This window comes from Cynocephalus volans, chromosome 9, assembly GCF_027409185.1.
Source record: "Cynocephalus volans isolate mCynVol1 chromosome 9, mCynVol1.pri, whole genome shotgun sequence".
NCBI classification, from domain to species: domain Eukaryota; kingdom Metazoa; phylum Chordata; class Mammalia; order Dermoptera; family Cynocephalidae; genus Cynocephalus; species Cynocephalus volans.
Genome location: NC_084468.1, coordinates 79,198,905 through 79,219,472, shown reverse-complemented (window position 1 = coordinate 79,219,472; position 20,568 = coordinate 79,198,905). Strand labels below are relative to the sequence as shown.

General features: G+C 33.9%; 1 protein-coding gene across 1 annotated transcript in view; it reads right to left on the bottom strand.

The window, feature by feature from the left end:
• Positions 1 to 3,833: 3,833 nt before the first annotated feature.
• CCSER1 (coiled-coil serine rich protein 1) overlaps positions 3,834 to 20,568 on the bottom strand; it is a 1,196,779-nt gene continuing 1,180,044 nt past the window's right edge. Inside the window, exon 10 of the mRNA XM_063108818.1 lies at positions 3,834 to 4,319. Coding sequence (XP_062964888.1) covers positions 3,834 to 4,319 — 486 coding nt within the window. The remainder of the gene's footprint in view (positions 4,320 to 20,568) is intronic.

Genomic DNA, 20,568 nt, shown 5'->3' with positions numbered 1-20,568 from the left:
CCTTTATTCTTGGTTCAAAGGATCCTAGGGTCATTTTGAAGCACTTCCTACTTCCATAGCTGTGGACAAAATTGAGATTATAATAATGAGACTATAATTATATGATTGTACCCAATATTGCAAGTTACCCCTGCTATGGGTTACTATTTCTTGATAATGAGGAAGGTGATAATGAGCAATGTCATAGAGAAATAGTACTCGCCATTCAATAAACAGTTCCTACTGTTTCAGCAAAAACTAAGTTACTAAGAAAGTTCTTGGGAGAGCTAGTGAAATATAATCATTTATCTTGGGCACATGGTCCTTAAATACATAATGATAATTATTAAAAAAAAAACCTTAGCTCTTTCTCTTTGGGGTGGGGGGGGTTTAGTATGATCTCTATTAAACATAGAAGGCAAACAAAACAAAACAAAATATAAAATTTCCTTTGAATTCAACAAGAATTCAACACTCAGAAAATGACAATGGGCTAGGATTAAATCTTAGTAGATATAAGAGGTAAAACAGGTCATAAACCCAGATTCAACATGAAAATCTTTGTAAACATTTTAAGTTAGGTAACTACATGCATGCCTACAAATATTTAATATTGACTACTGGCACACTACTTTATTTATATGTCAAACAATTAATAACAAGAATAAGTTGAATAGCATGTGGCTCTAGGTTCCTACCCTGAGCACATTTATAGTGGTAGATTCTCATCCTTAGCATTACAGCAACAGTTTTATGGTGTCATTTGGACAAAGACTATAGTCCTTGAAAGAAGCAAAAATAACGTGAGATAATTCATAGTTTTGCAATGACTTTGTTAGCATATAAAATTACTTGGAAAAAATCACTGAGTTCATTGAAATACAGTTTCATGTTCCAATAATTACAAAAATGGGAATTGTTTATTTCAGGTGGAAACAGCTTTTCTTCAAGGAATAGCTCTTCTGAAGTGTCATTTAAAACACCTTCTAAATTTAGAAGAGACAATATGCAGCAGAAATTTTACAGGGTTACTCAGGCTTAGCTACACATATACATGCACAGAAGAAAGAGAAAGGAAAAGACAAGAACACTGCTTCCATCAGAAAAACAAGCACTTTTTCCCCCTGGTGTCATGTCTTTGGATATGTACCGCCTTGGAGAAATGTATAAATCATTTTTATACATGGAACTGCCTTAGAAAACTAGAGATTTTAGTACAAAGAAATCAATTCACTGATAGAATGCCCACATACCATTGTTATGAGTTACTATATATACATAAGAGGAACTTACAAAGGACCCCTGTTTTACAGTTATTGATGTACATTAGCAGAGTGGGCTTACACCTTCTCCAGGCCTGAGTTACACTTAGTATTACAAATAATATTATAACAATGCTGAAAATACTGATACAAAACAGCTTTAAGATGATATTTCCAAAAAATACCCTCCTTTTAAAATTGAATTGTTTAATCCAGGTTTTCTTTTTGAATGTTTCAGCTTTAAAAAAGGTTTTTCAAGAAAATACTAGTGTTTCAAACATCTCTTAAAATGTCTATTAAATGACAGATTTTCTTAAATAGATTATTTTTTTTACAAAGTATAATTCAAAAGTCTATCTTCCAGGAACACAAAAGTATAAACTCCAAAAGTCCAAATCAAAAACATTATTTGTGATACATAGTTTTTCCATATCCTGGGAAAAAATCCTTGATTATTTTATCGTGCTTATTTATTTACAAATTTAAAATACTCTAGGAACACACACCAATTTTCAAGACAAATCAAGCTGAATTCCACAATTAATAATCATAATTTTTCTATTTTCTATCATTTCTTAAATATTGCCCAGCCCAAAATGTATATATGCATAATATTATATCTTGTAAAGTATGGTGGAAATTTTAGATATCAGTCTCATTAAGTTGAGCAAATCACAAAGTGTATTATTCTCTTGTGGCAAAATTACACATACACAAAGAAAGAAAACATTTGGCAAATGTTTGTCTTGATGCACGTGTGTCTTCCTTTGGAAAACCAAAATTACAAATACAACATACTCACTAGACTCTATACTCTATCAATTCTAATCGAAGTTTGAAAATTTATCAAAGTTTAATAGTTAAACCGAGGAACAGGGAGAGGTGGATCTAATAGCTTTTCCCCAAAGCTTTGAGCTCAAGTATATTTTTATATTAGGAGATGCATTTTGTACATAGCTTTAATTTAAGCAGGTTAGTCAGATGCCATGCTAAAACTGCTATCTCAGTTTCCCTGTATTCATCTCATTTGTACATGCTGATGAATTCTGTCTGTTAGAGAATGCAAGGGAAACAGATCATGCAGTAGGTATGACAGTTTCAATTTGCATGGACTATGCCTAATGTGGATATAGTTACTAGCTCTGATCTTTGTATAAGAAAACTGCAGCCCTGATTCCTACTAGTCCTTTTAGAATTATTTATGTATGTATTTATTTCTACCATTTGATACTGCTCTGTTATTAAACATGAAGAAATTATTTTTTTTAGATTTTTTTTTTTTTTTTTTGTCGTTTTTTCGTGACCGGCACTCAGCCAGTGAATGCACCGGTCAGTCCTATATAGGACCCGAACCCGCGGCAGGAGCGTCGCCGCGCTGCCAGCGCAGCACTCTACCAAGTGCGCCACGGGCTCGGCCCTTATTTAGATTTTTTGATCTATCTCATGTTCACCTAAGTATACAACCTATTAGAACTTATTTGTCAAAGAGAAATCAAGTAAGTTTTGTATATTCCTGCTGGAGGTTTATTCCTAAAATCAAATTGTTAAAGTTCATTAGATATTTTACTTTTCTTCTAATACTAGGTGACAGCATAGTCAGAGGATTGTATGCTGGCTACCAAAAAACTGATCTTCTGTTCCTCATATCATAAAGTCATAGATATGGGTTGATGTCTATAAAGTAAAATTTAAAATACATTTTAAAAAAGAACATTTAAATGTATAAAGAAAGTGAAGTACATGAATATTCTTAGAATATTCCATCCCTGAAATTTCAAAAAATATGCTGATATTGCCATGACAGTCATTCAAAGAGCATAATATGTCATGCTTTATGCATCATTTGACAAAATTCAGCCAACTTTACCACCTCACCGTGTTATGTCATGGCACTTCAACATCAATAGCAAAAACTAAAAGCAAATTTTTCGAAGATCAGAGCTGTCATTATTTGGCTAGCAATTACTCTGTTTGAAATTCTTTGTGAACTGGTGTGAATTAGATGTTTAAAGGATAAAAGAAACAGCCATTTCCCCCTTAACAGTACTGCAAGATAAACTTGAATGTATGTAATAGAGAGACAAACCTGTCTCTAAGTTACATGCAAGCAACCTTCATTCTTCAAATAAATACACCTCAAGAAATAGGACTTCAGAATTTCTTTTTTCCCTCCTTCTATTAACTATATAGTTTAAAATTCTTTACAATTCCTTTATCTATTTATTTATCAGATATATTTTTTTACAGTAACACCATTAACAGAATGAACGAATTTCTATTTGATATTACCTTCGGAAATCTCAGTGCATATCAGTAAGTGATAGAGAAAAAGATAAATAAATTATGGACTATATAAACCAGCAAAACAGTCCCATTTATTATACATATATATACCAAAGAGTTCAAGGCAATTCAGCCTAATTCAATTAACATGCTCAAACCCTCATTCTTTAAAAAAAAAAAAAAAAAAAAAGCACACAAGTCTTTGTTTACGACTAAAAATAAAAAGGTATGTGACAATTTTAATATGAACTATGCAGGAGACACACAAACCATCTTTACCCTACCAGAGACAGGAAGAGGGTGACTTAATTACCCATCCTGCTGACCTAGTGTCTGCAGCTCAGTGGTGTATAAATTGTGGTGGAGAAAAACATTCTTCCTGCTATACATATGTAAAGAGATTGGCCCTCTTGGTGGCTGTCCAAACCTGCCTGTAAAGGTTGAATGCTGTCGGGCCACAGCAGCTTGGTCCTTTGGTTTCTCTAAGAAAGTAGAGAGCCCTTCTGTCTTAGCTGTTGGCTTCAGTGAGCTCTGTCCAACAGAGGCCCGCAAGTTCTGTGTAACCTCTGAAGTGAGGGTTTCGTAAGTTCCTCTTGAATGTTTGATAACTTCTGCTAGTTCCTTGTCCTTTAAGAAATTATTTAAACGTAGACTTGATAGTTGACAGGTCTTGTTTTTGTAGGGGCTTGTCTGCTCAGCGGTGGAGTATCTAAAGCGGTCCTCGGTGGGAGTTTGCAGTGCTTTTCTGTCCCTTGTGCTGAGACTTTGGCTCACAATTCGATTTCGATATGTAGCCTAAGGTAAGACACAGAACAGAAAAGATGTCTTTAAAAACACATTCATAGCATACATAGAATACAGAGTGGTATTTATACATTTGTGTGTAAATCTCTAAATTTCCAACAAGGTTTCGAAAAAGTCCAACTGAATTCTCCATGATATCGAATTTCCCAGTGAAATACTGCTACACATAGTGGTTAAATAGTTAATTTACACTAAAAGGCATTTTGAAATTTGTTAAATTTCCTAAATTTGAATGCTGTAGTTTTATCTGAAAATTTAGAATACTTTAATAAGTAATGAATATCAGTATATGTGGTCACTTTTTATTGATTTAATATGCTATAGTTACTTAAGTACTCATATATGGCCAGAAAGTTAAAATTATTAATATCGTGATTTGTATCATAAAAATAATAACTGAAAAATTTAAGGAATTCAAAACATCAAATCCACTTCAGTGACCCAAGGAGACCAATAGAGCGCTTAGAAGAAATTTTAGCACATGAGCTCACTTAGACATTTGGATGCAGTTTATTAATCAAAATCAGGTCCAGAGTACATGTCACCTTCTTGCTCACAAGAAGTTTATATTCTAAGTGATAGAAACAAGACAGCTCATTGAATCATGCTGTGGAGGGAGCAAAGATTATAAACTAGCACCTAAACTCCTCCTGAAGAGAGCACTGTCCTGAATTAGAAAATGCATTGAGGTAGAAACAGTGGCAAAAAGTGCTACAAAGAAAGAGGATAAAAACGAAGAGAAACAGGTAAAGAAGCAGAGAGAAGAGCTGTACAGTTGGCAGTAGGCTGGTACAACATGTGCTGAAAGAGGCAGCAAAATTTCTGCTTACTTGAAATCTAAATGGTATACAGTTTTAAATACCCATCTTTCTGTTGTTTCCTCAAAAACCACATTTCCAAACTTGATATCTTTCTATAGCCCCAATTTTCTTATCACTTGTTTGATTAACATCACTAATTTGAAACAAAACAAAACAAAATAAAATTTGATTTTCAACTGTGAAACCTATTCTTACCCGATTATTCTTCTCAGTAAATGGCACCACTGTTGGGCCAGCACTTGAAAATAATCTTTGTTTTCTCTTTTCTTCATAACTCTTAAAATCAAGTCCTTGCTACTCTACTGCCAATATGCAACCTCAAGTCAGTCACTTCTCTGAGTACCCACTCTATGCTCCTGACCCAATTGTTTGGCACATATTGAGCATTTAATAAATATCTGTTGACTAAAGTTTATCTGTTTGACACAATAATGCATGATATTTATTGAGTGTGTATTAAACGTCAAGCACTCTGTGAATACCCTTACGTATTCAATCCTTACAAGAATCTTTTGAGGCTGCTTCTATTTTCCTCATTACACAGACTGGAAAACTGAAGCACAGAGAGTTTATTTGCACCCAGACAAACTTGGTAGTGTAGGACAGGCAGTCTGTTTGATTAGCCAGCAGTTCCTTCTTCCTCAAAGTATTTCATGGGGATTTTTCTAAAATGTATTGCATTTTTCTAAATTAAGTTACATGCAGAACAATATTGTAATTTAAGTTGATGCTCCAAAACTACCATTACTGAAATGAATGTTTTTGCTTTTCTTTTATGTAAAAGTAAGTTCTACTAAGGGTTTCCTTACACTTAGTGATTTCAGATTGAAGTATTTTGTTATCAGGCCTTTCTTTTTTTTATTGTATTGATATTTGTAGTGCCATCCTTATTTTTTATTATGTGCTGCTTCTAGCAGACCCTCTCCATGACTCTTAATTTATCATTTTAACTTTTGGATTTGCAGTAGAGATAGCCACACTGGTAACCTGGTGTACAAAGGAAGCATTGTAAGACTCATAGATATGGCTCAGGGGCTTTCTTAGGAATAAAAGGGATAAGCTATTTTGGTTCAATTTCATCATTCAGGAACTATTCTAGCTTACTTTCTTCTTCTTTCCCAATATTCTAACTTTTGGACCTACTTAGAAATGTGAGCTTTTATTTTCTCTTTCTCTCAGTGACTTTACATGTTTACTTAATTGTTAATGTGTTATCAACTGACCCCCAAATCAACCTGGTGCTTAATATCTACAGCCAAATGTTAGACATATCATGGGTGCTGCTTGTGAAATATTGTGAGGAAAAATTTGTTTTGGGACAAAAGAGACTTTAATGAATCTGTAATGATAATATCACTGAGAATGTTTCTTCATTTCTATTTTTATAGATGCTGCCTAGGAAAGTAGAGAAGGTAAGTAACTTTATTCTCACTACTTTAATATTATATCTGGATGAATAACATTGTTTTCTTTATGTGATATTACATTAAATTGAATATACAATTTTAATAAAGACATGCTGAAAAGGATCAAATAACTCAATCCTGCAAGAAGTCCCATTGCTCCTTCCCTAATATAATATCTGTACCTAGAAGGCACATGTGGATCTACCATAAAATGGAACAAAATGAAAACTCTCACTCTCAATTTTTAAAGAAAAATGCATATTTAAGTCACCTATTCATGTTCATTCGGCATAGTTTTCTTTTGACGTCTTAGAGTTTTTTGTTTTTAAGTTCTCTGTGATGTTCACTATTAATTTCAGAGCTCATAGTATTATTAGTGGCATGGATTTGGGGGTCAGACATATATGGATAAATTTATTCATGTGATAAATATTTACTGACCACTACTGAGAGCAAGGTGCTACATATATGATGGGAAATGGTGCTATTTATAAAAGACCTTAACCCACCCTCAGGAAGCTCAAATTTAATGGGAGAATCAACCAGAACCAGGCACTTTCTAGCTGAGTGACCATTGAAAGTTACTTAACCTTCCTAAGTGTGTAATTTCCACATCTGTGAAAAGGAGATTTATATTCATATCTATATCTTCACACAGGATTATTGTAAATATTTGATGAACTACTGTCAATGCCTAATATTATACCTCGAACATAGTTATCCTGATGACAACAATAATAACAAACACAATAACAATAACAATAAAGTGTCCAATAGATCTACTTAAAAAGGCAAAGTCATTTTTTTTTTCCAGAATGTTCAAGTAATTTTACGTTTATTGTTGTAGTTTGGCTCCCCAGAATACAGACTCCGAAAAAGATACTTGTAAAAAGTTTATTGGGAAGTGTTCCCAGGCCAACTCCTATGGGGGATGAAGAAAGCAGAGTCGGCAGAGGGAGAAATTAAGTCATATGCGATTAAGCTGTCTCAATTGATCACACAGGGAGATCTGAAGTTGGGATGGCTCTTCATAGTTTTCCCCCAATTCAGGTGAGCATTTGGGAGTTGAATAGCTCTGAATCAACCAGTTATTAGACACTGGAATACTCTGGGAAGGGCTGTAACCTTGGAAGAGTAGGCTTTTTTTTTTTTTTTTTTTTTTTTGTAGAGGAAAATTCTTGGAGAGAAATTTACCTAAGAGCTGTCAATTGCCAACATTTTCAGCAACTGACAAAATGAAGCCTTTAGTCCTGAAAATGTGTGCGTGTTTCAGGCAGAGGGAGGGAGAACTAGGAGACATAGCACAGCATCCACTACATTAATTATCTTATTTAGGTGTTTAATGTCTCATAGGACAATTTGGCATAATAGAAAGAACATTGAACCTTGAGCCAAAAACTCCAGTGTTGGCTATGTCACTATTGAACTGTGTGACCTTGGATGAACAAATTTATTTTTCTGGGCTTCAGTTTCTAAGCCCGTTGAATGAGATGACTTAAATAGAAGATTATATAATTTAAGTCTTGAAACCCTAACGGTCATTTAATTCCCTTCCAGTTGTAAAATTCTAAGTTTAGAACATATTGGAGCATGTTTAGAAAAACAGAAAAAAATCCCCTTGATTCAAAATATTAAACTATGTTTTGTCACATATATATTTGGAATTGGTTGCCTTGACCCAAATGGAAATAAATAATTGTCTTATCATGATGTTGATTGATGCTAATTCCTTAAGATGCTCTCGGTATCAAATCCTTGAAGGGACTTTTCAGTGCATATGCCTAGCCACATCTTTCTCAAAATCACAATTGAGTTTCCCCAAACTCATATAATTATGTTAGTTTTGGGACAATTTAGTTGTCAACAGCAGTTTATTACATATCCATAGAGTTCTTAGTAGAGGATGAAAGAACAGAAAATCCACCAATTAACAGTCACATGTACACATTGCAATAAAATCAGCTCTTTGTTTCCCTATAATTGTCTTCCTCTCATTTCTTCACTGGAGCATATGGCCTGCATTTCATGAAATGCAAGATGTGACTGATTTTAAAACACATTATTGCCAAGATGCCGAGTACTGTTCAAGCTTTATTAAAAAAAGAAATCTGCTGGGCTGTGCTCAGAGTGGCACAGGGCCTGAAAATGGTGGACAGCCCCAACAATGAGTTTGTGAGAGTTTATATTAGCTTTTGGGCATGAAATGTATCGGGGGAGGGATCATTAGGTTGGTGTAACTGGGTGGAGAACTGCACCGATACAGAAGCCGGAATGTTGTTTCTTTTTTTTTTTTTTTTTTTTTTTTTTTTTTTAATTTTATTTTGTCGATATACATTGTAGCTGATTAATGCTCCCCATCACCAAAACCTCCCTCCCTTCTCCCTCCCCCCCTCCCCCCAACCATGTCCTTTCTGTTTGTTTGTTGTATCAACTTCAAATAATTGTGGTTGTTATATCTTCTTCCCCCCCCCCCCGGTTTGTGTGTGTATGTGTGTATGTGTGTGTGTGAATTTATATATTAACTTTTAGCTCCCACCAATAAGTGAGAACATGTGGTATTTCTCTTTCTGTGCCTGACTTGTTTCACTTAATATAATTCTCTCGAGGTCCATCCATGTTGTTGCAAATGGCAGTATTTCATTCGTTTTTATAGCTGAGTAGTATTCCATTGTGTAGATGTACCACATTTTCCGTATCCACTCATCTGATGATGGGCATTTGGGCTGGTTCCAACTCTTGGCTATTGTAAAGAGTGCTGCGATGAACATTGGGGAACAGGTATACCTTCGACTTGATGATTTCCATTCCTCTGGGTATATTCCCAACAGTGGGATGGCTGGGTCGTATGGTAGATCTATTTGCAATTGTTTAAGGAACCTCCATACCATTTTCCATAGAGGCTGCACCATTTTGCAGTCCCACCAACAATGTATGAGAGTTCCTTTTTCTCCGCAGCCTCGCCAGCATTTATCGTTCATAGTCTTTTGGATTTTAGCCATCCTAACTGGGGTTAGATGGTATCTCAGTGTGGTTTTGATTTGCATTTCCCGGATGCTGAGTGATGTTGAGCATTTTTTCATATGTCTGTTGGCCATTTGGATATCTTCCTTAGAGAAATGCCTACTTAGCTCTTTTGCCCATTTTTTAATTGGGTTGCTTGTTTTCTTCTTGTAAAGTTGTTTGAGTTCCTTATATATTCTGGATATTAATCCTTTGTCAGATGTATATTTTGCAAATATTTTCTCCCACTCTGTTGGTTGTCTTTTAACTCTTTTAATTGTTTCTTTTGCTGTGCAGAAGCTTTTTAGTTTGATATAATCCCATTTGTTTATTTTTCCTTTGGTTGCCCGTGCTTTTGGGGTCGTATTCATGAAGTCTGTGCCCAGTCCTATTTCCTGAAGTGTTTCCCCTATGTTTTCTTTAAGAAGTTTTACTGTCTCAGGGTGTATATTTAAATCCTTAATCCATTTTGAGTTGATTTTAGTATATGGTGAGAGGTATGGATCTAGTTTCATTCTCCTGCATAACGATATCCAGTTATCCCAGCACCACTTGCTGAAGAGGCAGTCCCTTCCCCAGTGAATAGGCTTGGTGCCTTTGTCAAAGATCAGATGGCAGTAAGTGTGAGGGTTGATTTCTGGATTCTCTATTCTATTCCATTGGTCAGTGTGTCTGTTTTTATGCCAGTACCATACTGTTTTGGTTATTATAGCTTTGTAGTATAGCTTAAAGTCAGGTAGTGTTATGCCTCCAGCTTTATTTTTTTTGCTGAGCATTGCTTTGGCTATTCGTGGTCTTTTATTGTTCCATATAAATGTCTGAATAGTTTTTTCCATTTCTGAGAAAAATGTCTTTGGAATTTTGATGGGGATTGCATTGAATTTGAAAGCCTGCCCATTTACAATAGCCACCAAAAAAATAAAATACTTAGGAATTGAGTTAACCAAGGAGGTGAAAAATCTCTATAATGAGAACTACAAACCACTGCTGAGAGAAATTAGAGAGGATACAAGAAGATGGAAAGATATCCCATGCTCTTGGATTGGAAGAATCAACATAGTGAAAATGTCCATACTACCCGGAATGTTGTTTCTAAGTCAGGAGGCTTCTCGTAAAGGGAAGGCGGGAGGGGAGGGGAGGAGGTGGGTGGCGCCATTTTGTACTTGGGCTTGTCTAAAGTGGCGCTGGTTATGTTGCAGATCTATTAATTATTATTTTGCATAACAATAAGAAAGGAAAAACAGACAAAAACATGATAATTTAAGACAAACAAATCACATTCTAGTTTTTCAGTCTTTGTGACACATCTATCAGTCACACTAGCCTCTCATTGCAATTTGTTTTGTCTTCAGTCTTTTTGCTTGGAATTTGATAGACATTCTTTTTGCATTTATCTCAATGAGCCAGAGATAAATCACTTACATGTAGGTATATTCACCTATATGTAGGTATACTCCCTCTTTAGATTTCATAAAGCATTTTGTTCTCATTTTAAAAGAAAGTATGGAATTAAAGGCAATCCAATTACAAACATTTGTTTCACTAATATTAAAATTACACCCTGCTTCTTTCTTTTCTTGACTTTCTGTATATGAAATAACTTTTTATATAATATCAAAGCATAGTTAGGTTTTGGAAACATTCTTCAACGATAGATAACTCAATACATGTAGCACCAATATCGCATACAACTCAATTAAAGAAAGGACAATGTGAAGCTATGATTGTACCCACACTTGCACAAGCAACGTAAACTCCATTACAACCAGAACCTGGTCAAAAGCTTTAATTGTAAGATGATTCCTTATTTTAGGGATTTTTATTATGTTAAAAAATTGTCTCATAATTGATGAAAAATAGAAATACAATAATCATGCCAATGTGCATAGCCCAATTTTTATTAAGGCTTGATTACATGATGATAGAATATGGGGGAGGGGAGTAAGATTTCACTGATTAATGAGTGTTTAATAATGTTTTATCACTTTTTCCTGATGTTTTCTTTTTCTTTTTTGTGTGGAAAAATAATAGTAATTGCTGAAAATTTTCCGAGGCAAGAATTTCCTATGATAATTCCTCATGTGGATTAGAACTCAGCACAATTGAATATTTACTTTAATTTTAAAAGACTCTTTCTGTAAATGTTCCCTACTTAGCATAAATAGTATTGTTTTACAAGAAGAATTGTTCTAAATGGGATAGTGGCACTTGAAACAATTCCCAATAGCCAGCTATATAAAAAATTGTATAAAATTTATAAAAATGACTAATATTACATAGGATCTTACAAAAATTTTATAGATTAATGAAAATATCAACATTAAAATCTGCCTTCAAATGAAAGAAGAGATAAATATTAAATTATGTTAAACCAAATCTGTATTATCATTAGTCAGAGTTCTAGTAGCAGAACTTAGGTAGTACATTTGGATTGATAATTCACACTGCAAAACCTGCCTCCTGAATGACCTCATGGTTTCCTACTAATGAGCCCTGTAGGTCAAGTAAGATTCACAGTGCAGAATACTGTATATTTTATTCTAAAGAATAGAAAGTCTTATTCTTACTCATAACCATACCAATGCCAGTTATATTTAAGTTTCCTAAGGGCAGGGACTTCACCTGCTTGTTCAATGGTTAATCCATAGCACCTGGTTCTTACTAAGAACTCCGTTAATATTTATACAGTCCAGAGAAAAAATCTACTACTGTGACTCCCTTCCTTACTGAAATGGCTTATCTAATATAGAATATTCTTTCTATTTGTAATTTTCCATCATTGGTGGGTTGATTAATTTGATCGTAATAGGTTGGTTTGTTATCTCGGTCTTAAATTACCAAGCATTGCACATGTACGTTTAGTTTTATTTCTTGAAAGCAGTTGGGGGTGTCTTTTCCCAAGGGAAATGTCAACCTTTAAGCAATGTCTTGTGGCCTCAACTCCTCTTTAGTTTTACCTTCCCCAGTAAGGTACAAGACACAGGTACAAGACACATCATGTAACTACAACTTATACCTGTACGAAATAACAAAACCCTTCATAAACACCAAAGCAATATCACATTATATCTATCTATAGCATTAGATATCAAAGCAACTGAAAAAAGTATCTTTAGGTACTTTTTTTCAATACTGTAGAAAATGAAATGAAAGGGAAATATTGTACAATAGCAGTTCTTAATATTTTTTTTCCGCATCGTGTAAACATGAAAGATGGAGACACACTTCTTAGGCCAATTACAAGGCAATAAAAATACTCCCATTAAAACAGTGTATCTTTAACTCAGCCCCTTTATCTTCCATTTATGTAAATGCTTTGGATTCTGAAATGCAAATGACAGTGGTCAGAATATTCTCTAATTTATGAAAAATTAATTTCGGTACTTTAGTAGTAATAGCAACACAGTACTTACAATAAAAACTCAACAATTAATCATGACCTATTTGACACTGATCTAGCAGCGTGGAGATTGATTGAGTAGGTCACTTCATTAGTTCAAGAAATAAATGATAAAAGCAAAAGTTAAGGCGGTACAATAAATGAGTAATAGAACAAACTCTGTGATACGTATATTAATTTAATTTATCACAAACATCAATATAGTGACCTAAAGGCAGAAAAATAGAAACTTGAAATAGTGATGTCAAGAAGCCATATCTATGTACCATTAAATAAGATTACATATATGAAAAGTGCTTTGAATAAAGGCTCAAACATTATTACTCACTAAATAAAATGATGAAGTCTATAAATAAATCTTGAATGCAAATAAGTTACTTTCTGTACTGTGTATCTAAGTGTATATTAATAATTTCCTTAAATTGTTTCATTGTCATTATTATCCTAATATAATTTTAGACTGCATTTTAAAAAATTTTTCTTACAAATCATTTTTTTCCCAGATTTGAGCACCTTTCTTCCTAAAATACATACTAAAGTATTTATTCAACACCACTAAATAATAAAATTATATTTAGGTTCCCCCATTGTGTTTTCAACCTAACCTTGATTATTTTCTTTTTGTCTCTGCAAGTAAGGTTAGCCCTGGAGACCTTCATAAAGGGTCTCTTTAATACTCTTTCTCTATAAATTCTCTTAAAGGAAGATGAAATTAGCATTGTGACATATTGTAAAGTATGATTAATTGGAAGTATGCTGTACATAGTCCCCTTCCCATTGAAGCACACAACTTAAAGGAATCTCTCTTGTCCTATTTTTAGAAAATGGGTTCTGTAGGGTTCCAAACAAATGTTGCATTGTCTGTGGAGTCTACTGTTGGAGGAGACATAAAGATCTTTTCTTGTAAAATCCCATCACACTAATTTCTAATCTACTTTTAATCAAGGCCATAGTGATTTAAACATGAACCTATCAGAGGACTTAGAATTGTATAATTTAAAATGATGCCAAGAAAAACACAATAGTAAAATTTATGTCATTGACAAAGCCTTATTTGCCGTTATTAAATTCCAAGCAGGGCTTGAATCTTGGGCAAAACAAAACGAAACTAATATACAACAACAAAAATACAGCAAGGTGATGGATGGGTGCTTTCAAGACCTATTTGTGTTTCTGATATCCAAAGGGTAAAGATCTAGGATGGAAAGGAATTCGTAAACATTCTAAACTCAAAAGAGCTTATGTTTTGTAATTTTAGAATTTTAAGAAAAATGACTGGAAGGTCGACAAGTCATTTTATCTCTAATTTCACTTATAATAGCTAAGATTTACAATGTGCCAAGATATGTTCTATGTTTCACGTATTCTCACTTCTGAATGCTCTTAGAGGTTTTATTATACCCATTTTAACTATGAGGAAACTGAAACCCTGACACTTATGTAATTATCACAGATTCCAGGATTACTGGGTAACGGAATGTGGATTGGAGCTCAAACATTTGGACTCCAGAACTCAAGCTCTAAGCCAGGGGTTCTCAACCTTGGCACTATTGATATTTGGGACTGTGTAATTCCATGTTATAGGGTGCTGTCCTATACACTGCAGGATGTTTAGCAGCATCCTTTGCCTGGACCTGTAGATGCCAGTTGCACCTGCACCCAGCTGTGACAACCAAAGTATCTCCAGACATTGCTAATTGTCCCCAGGGAAGAGAAGGGAGACAGAATTGCCCCCAGTTGAGAACCACTACCCCAAACTATAATGCTTCCCTTAATTAGACAAAGCGACAAATGCAGCACATCTTGAAAAAGAAAAACCATTACAACAAACTGCTATCCTTTTATAATTTACAGCCATTATGAAGGCTAAATTAAGTCTGTATAATTTTCCTTATATTAATTTTACAAAAACAAATGATGCTTACTATATGCTAGGCACTTTTCTGGGCCCTTATAATATTAATTTTTATTTTTTTATTGATTATGCATATTCATGGGGTACAAAGCTGACCGTCACCCACCTGTGTCCAAGATGTGATGATCAGATCAATACTATCAGAATGCCCATTACCACAAATTGCCACTCTTCCCTGCCAGCTAGCCACTTAGACCAGCTGGTTACAGTGCAGCCTCATAACACAATAGCTGTGGGTTCAGATCCCCGTACTGGCCAGCCAACAATAACAACAAAAAACTATCCTGATGAAAATATTATCTCTTTGACTAAACCATTTCAATGTATTAGTAGAACTCAAAGCATTTATAAACATAAATCTTGCTCAATAATAATGAAAAACATGTATAGTATGGTGCATAGAATCCAAAGTTATCTTCATTCAGACTAATCAAGAAAGCATTAGGGTTCCTATGAGTTTAATTAGTCAGTATTTCACTCAGTGTTCAAACAAAGGTCTTAAAAAATAACTTTTCCTCCACAAATAGGGAATGGAGGAACAACGGAGTGTTATAACCTATTTAAAAAGCAAATGTCCCTTTTGATTTTTCACCACATAATGTGCTGGTGTGAAGTAAACAGGTACACCTGTAATCTGCCTCTTTCTCAACCACAACCATTGAAGTATCAGTGTGGATTCAGACCACATTTATTAAAAACAACAGACTGCACTTTTCCTGTCAGGATTGAGGAATAGAATTTCTAAAGCGGTCATGAATACCAGGACATGCCTCCGTGGCAGGTTTTAGCACTGTTGCTGCCTCTGCTTGTATTCTTAGATGTGAAATACGTGGAATCTGTTTTCAGAGATAAAGGGTTTTGTTAAAGGTCTAGGAAACCCTCTATCACAGAGAGATCATATATAGAAGTAGTTACTTCTTTGAAAGCATAAATCCCTGTAATAAGTTGAATTAATAACAGGAAAAAAAAACATTCAAAGGTTGTAGCAGAAAAGATGTGCTTTCTTTTCTTCTTCTTTGTTTTTTTTCCTTCCAGCTTGCACCAATTACCAAGAGGTGTGGAAGGGAGAAAATTGTCTGGAGCTGAATTACTGATTCAATCTCACTCCTAAATTCTTAAGGGGATACTGAATTCCCCTGGTGGGGATTTAGTTCTCAACCAGTTAGAAAACATGCACAAGACAAGCAAGGTGAATGTTAACAAGGCTGTCCATAGGCAGAGTTCCCAAGAGAGAAAGATCATGGCACCTTCCGCTCTTCACAAAGGAAGTGAAAACATGCAACAATTTTCCCCAAAGCCACTAGGCATATGCTTGACTGTTCTGTTTATAATTAGAGGAAATGAATTCTGGTCAGAACTAAATCTTGCAGAACAATAATAAGTTGTCATTCAAACTAACGTGTGTGTGTGTGTGTGTGTGTGTGTGTGTGTGTGTGTGTGTGTAGTGACCCTCTCTGTGAGAGTAATTCTGCTTAGTTAAAAGGTGATTTAAATGAAAATCTCAGACAATTATTGCTTATAATAGCAATACAGATAGTGTGATTAAGGACTCGGTTCAGAAGCAACCTAAGAAAGTATAATTTTGCAGAACTGGCATTCCAGAGATGTGTGAGTTCTAAGTGAAAAGGATGAGTGAGGATGGTTCAAGCTAAATTTACAGACCTAAGGTAAATGAGTAGAAAATAAATTTTATGTGTTTAGATAGGAATACAAAAAACAGACAATTGTAGTAACTTACTACAGCAAGAACATGAAAAATGAGTCTCTTGTATGGACACCAAAATGCACAATCCCTAGCACATATTACATAGTGAAATGTTTCTTGAATGAGAGTAGTATTCAAAATATAATCTCACCAGCATTTGTTATTCTCAGTCTTTTTGATAATAGCCAGTCTAGCTGGGGTGAGATGATGATATCTCAATGTGGTTTTGATTTGCTTTTCTCTGATGATTAATTATGTTGAGCATTTTTTCATGTACTTGTTGGTCATTTGAATATCTTCCTTTGTAAAATGTATACTCAGTTTCTTTGCCCATTTTTTAATTGGATTATATGGATTTTTACTGTGAAGTTGTTTGAGTTCCTTGTATATTTTGGATATTAATTCTTTGTCAGATATATAGTTTGCAGATATTTTCTACCATTCTGTAGGTTGTCTTTTCATTCTGTTGATTGTTTCCTTTGCTGTACAGAAGCTTTTTGATTTGATATAATCCCATTTATTTATTATTTCTTTTGTTGCTTGTGCTTCTGGGGTCTTTTTCACGAAATCTTGGCCAAGTCCTACATCTCGAAGTATTTCCCCTGTATTTTTTTCTAGGAATTTTATAGTTTCAGGTCTTATACTTAAGTCTTTAATTAATTTTGAGTTGACATTGGTATATGGTGAGGATGTGGAGAAAAGGGAATTCTTCTATACTGTTGATGGGACTGTAAATTAGTGCAGTCATTATAGAAAACAGTAAACAGTTTTCTCATACAACTACAGATAAAACTACCATATGATCCAGCAATCCCACTTCTGTGCATATACCCAAAGGAATAGAAATCATCATGTCAAAGGAATACATGCACCCCTATGTTCATCACAGCCAAGAGTTGGAACCAACCTCAATGTCCATCGACAGACAACTGAATAAGGAAAATTTTGTTTATATACACAACGAAATACTACTCAGCCATAAAAAAGAATGAAATTCTGCCATTTGCAGCAACATTAATGAGCTTGGAGTAAATTATGTTAAGTGAAATAAGCCAGACACAGAAAAAGAAATACTGCATGTTCTCACTCATAAGTTGGAGCTAAGAAAGGAAGAAAGAAAAAAAGAAAGAGAGAAAGAAATAAAGACCACAATAATATGTTGAACTTTCAGAAAGAGAGTTACTAGAGGTGGGAAAGGGGAAAGGGGTTAGGGAGTAATTGGGTAAGGGACACAAAGAAAAACTACAATTTGTAATGATGAACATGCTAACAATATTGATTCAATCATCACATACACAAATACTGATGACTAGTCAATTCTGTACCCCATAAATATGTATAATCAATTATGTTTCAATTCAAAAAGTGCATTTTAAAAAAAGGAAACAAACAAACTAAATAAGCATAAGACCAGAAACCATAAAACTATTAGAAGAAAACATAGGGGGAAATCTCCAAGACATTGGTCATAATAATGATATTTTGGATATAACAGCATCAAACTAAAAAGTTCCTGCACAGCAAAGAAAATAATGAACAAAATTAAAAGGCAATTTACTGAATGGGAGAAAATATTTGCAAACCATATATCCAATAAAGGGTTTATATTTAAAGTATCTAAGGAACTCATACTACTCAATAGCAAAACAAACAAAAACATGACTAAAAATGGGCAACAATAAAGGACATGGATAGAATTTTTTTCTAGAGAAGATGTTCAAACAGCCAAGTATATGAAAAGTTGAGCAACATTACTAATAATCAGGTAAATGCAAATCAAAACCATGATGAGATATCACCTCACATCTGTTAGAATGGCTACTATCAAAAAGTCAAAAGTTAACAAGTGTTGGAGAGGATGTGGAGAAAAGAGAACCCTTACACATTGTTGGTAAGAATGTAAATTGATACAGCTGTTATGAAAAACAACAGGGAGGGTCCTCAAAAAATTAAAAATAGAACTACCATGTAATCCAGCAATCCCACTTCTGAGCATTTTTCCAAAGAAAATAAAACCACTGTCTTGAAGAGGTCTGCAGTTTTGTGTTTCTTGCAGCATTATTCATAATAGCAAAGATATAGAAACAACCTAAATGTCCATTGACGGATCATGGAAAATAAAATTGTGAGATACACACACACGCACACATGTGCGTGCACATACACTCAATAAAATGTTATTCAGTCTTTAAAAAGAAGGAAATTCTGCCATTTGCAAAAGCATAGATGACCCCTTAGGACATTATGCTGACTGAAATAAACCAGTTGCAGAAAGACGAATACTGTGTGATCTCACTTTTATATGTGGAATCTAAAAAAGTGAAACATAGACATAGAGAGTGGTTACCAGGAGTCAGGGAATGGGGGAAATGGGAAGAATTTTGTCAAAGGGTATCACAGCTATAGATCAATACATTCTTGAGACCTAATGTATAGCATGGTGACTACAGTCAATTATTACACATTTGAAATTTACTAAGAGAGTAGATCTAAGTATATGGATAGTTAATTAGCATAATCATGGAAATCATTTCACAATGGATAAAGCACAAACATCACATTTTACACCTTGGATACATACAATGTCTATTCGTCAATTATATGTCAATAAAGATAACAAAACAAATAAAATGAAACAAAAGAAAAAAACAAAATATAACCTCAAAAAATCCTTAAATTCACAAAATGTCTTTTGAGTGAATAATTAATAGGCGTTATAGCCAATTGCTGTGGCTTCATGAGGTAGAAATATTTCTTGTATCCAACAAATGAATAAATTATAATAAAATTGATTAAGAATCTAGCTTATTGTTTATTCCTCTTGTGTTCTAGTCTTTATTACCATGATTAAATAATTTGAGCACTAAATTATCTGTTTAAATTAGTCTATTTTATAAATAATTTTACCTTATAACCTCTGCTGGGAGATTTCTAAAAGTAAGACATTGTTTACCTAATCTATGATAACATGAAAAAGGAAGTGAAATAAAAATAGTGCAATTACACACAGCTTATTGTTTTATATCAGTATAATGTAATGCAAGCCACTTTTAGGAATAAGTTTGATCCACTGAATAAAGAAAATACGTTATTAAATACATGTTATAGTTTGATGATACTGCAAATAAATATAGCATCCATCTGTAATTTACTTTGAATTTTACATATTGCTTTCACACAAACTATCCTAGTTTATCCTCTTAAATATCTGTTTACACTGGTTCCCAATGCCTCACTTCCATTTTATAGGTGGAAAGCTGAGGCTGTCAATAATAATTGAATTAAGATGACTCAGGTAGTAACAAAAAAATCTTTAGATTTCAAATCCTATGTCTGTCTATTTACCTGTCAAAAATTAAACAAGTACCCATGCCCAATTGACACTAAAATCTCACTTTGTATCAGTTTATTTAGGTTTATTGAATATTCTTGGCTTATTAATTCTGGACTTAGTTTATTAGTCAAAGTATACCTGGGCACTCTGCAGAAATTGTTATCAGCTACCTTTAAGAAGTATGACATTATAAGTTATTAGTCATTTAAACATTTGTATGAATCAGATTATTCTCAGAGAAAGGGGTTTGAAAGGAATCACAAGAAGTGGAGGTATCTGAAAGGTGTGGGTAATGTGTAAGTAGATAATAATGATTTTGAATAAAAGGGATGCAGGAAGTAGACAAACAGTATGTCAATAGTATGTCTCCTTCCCCTCTCTCCCAGAATAATTGTCAAAGCAGTTTGCATGAAAAATCTATTAGCCCAAGGATGGCAGACCACTTAAGAGTCTCCCCAAATCCAGTGACCATTTTTTCACAATATTCTTTCCTTATTTGAATTTAAATATTTTAAAGTTCAGTTATACTCAAATTGAAATTAAATATTCAATATGTACTTCAAAAGTAATTTTTACGTTGTTAGAAATTTGGCATTATTTTTGATTATGTTTTCCTTCAGTGACATGCACAATTTAGGGTAAAGCAAACATCATTTAAA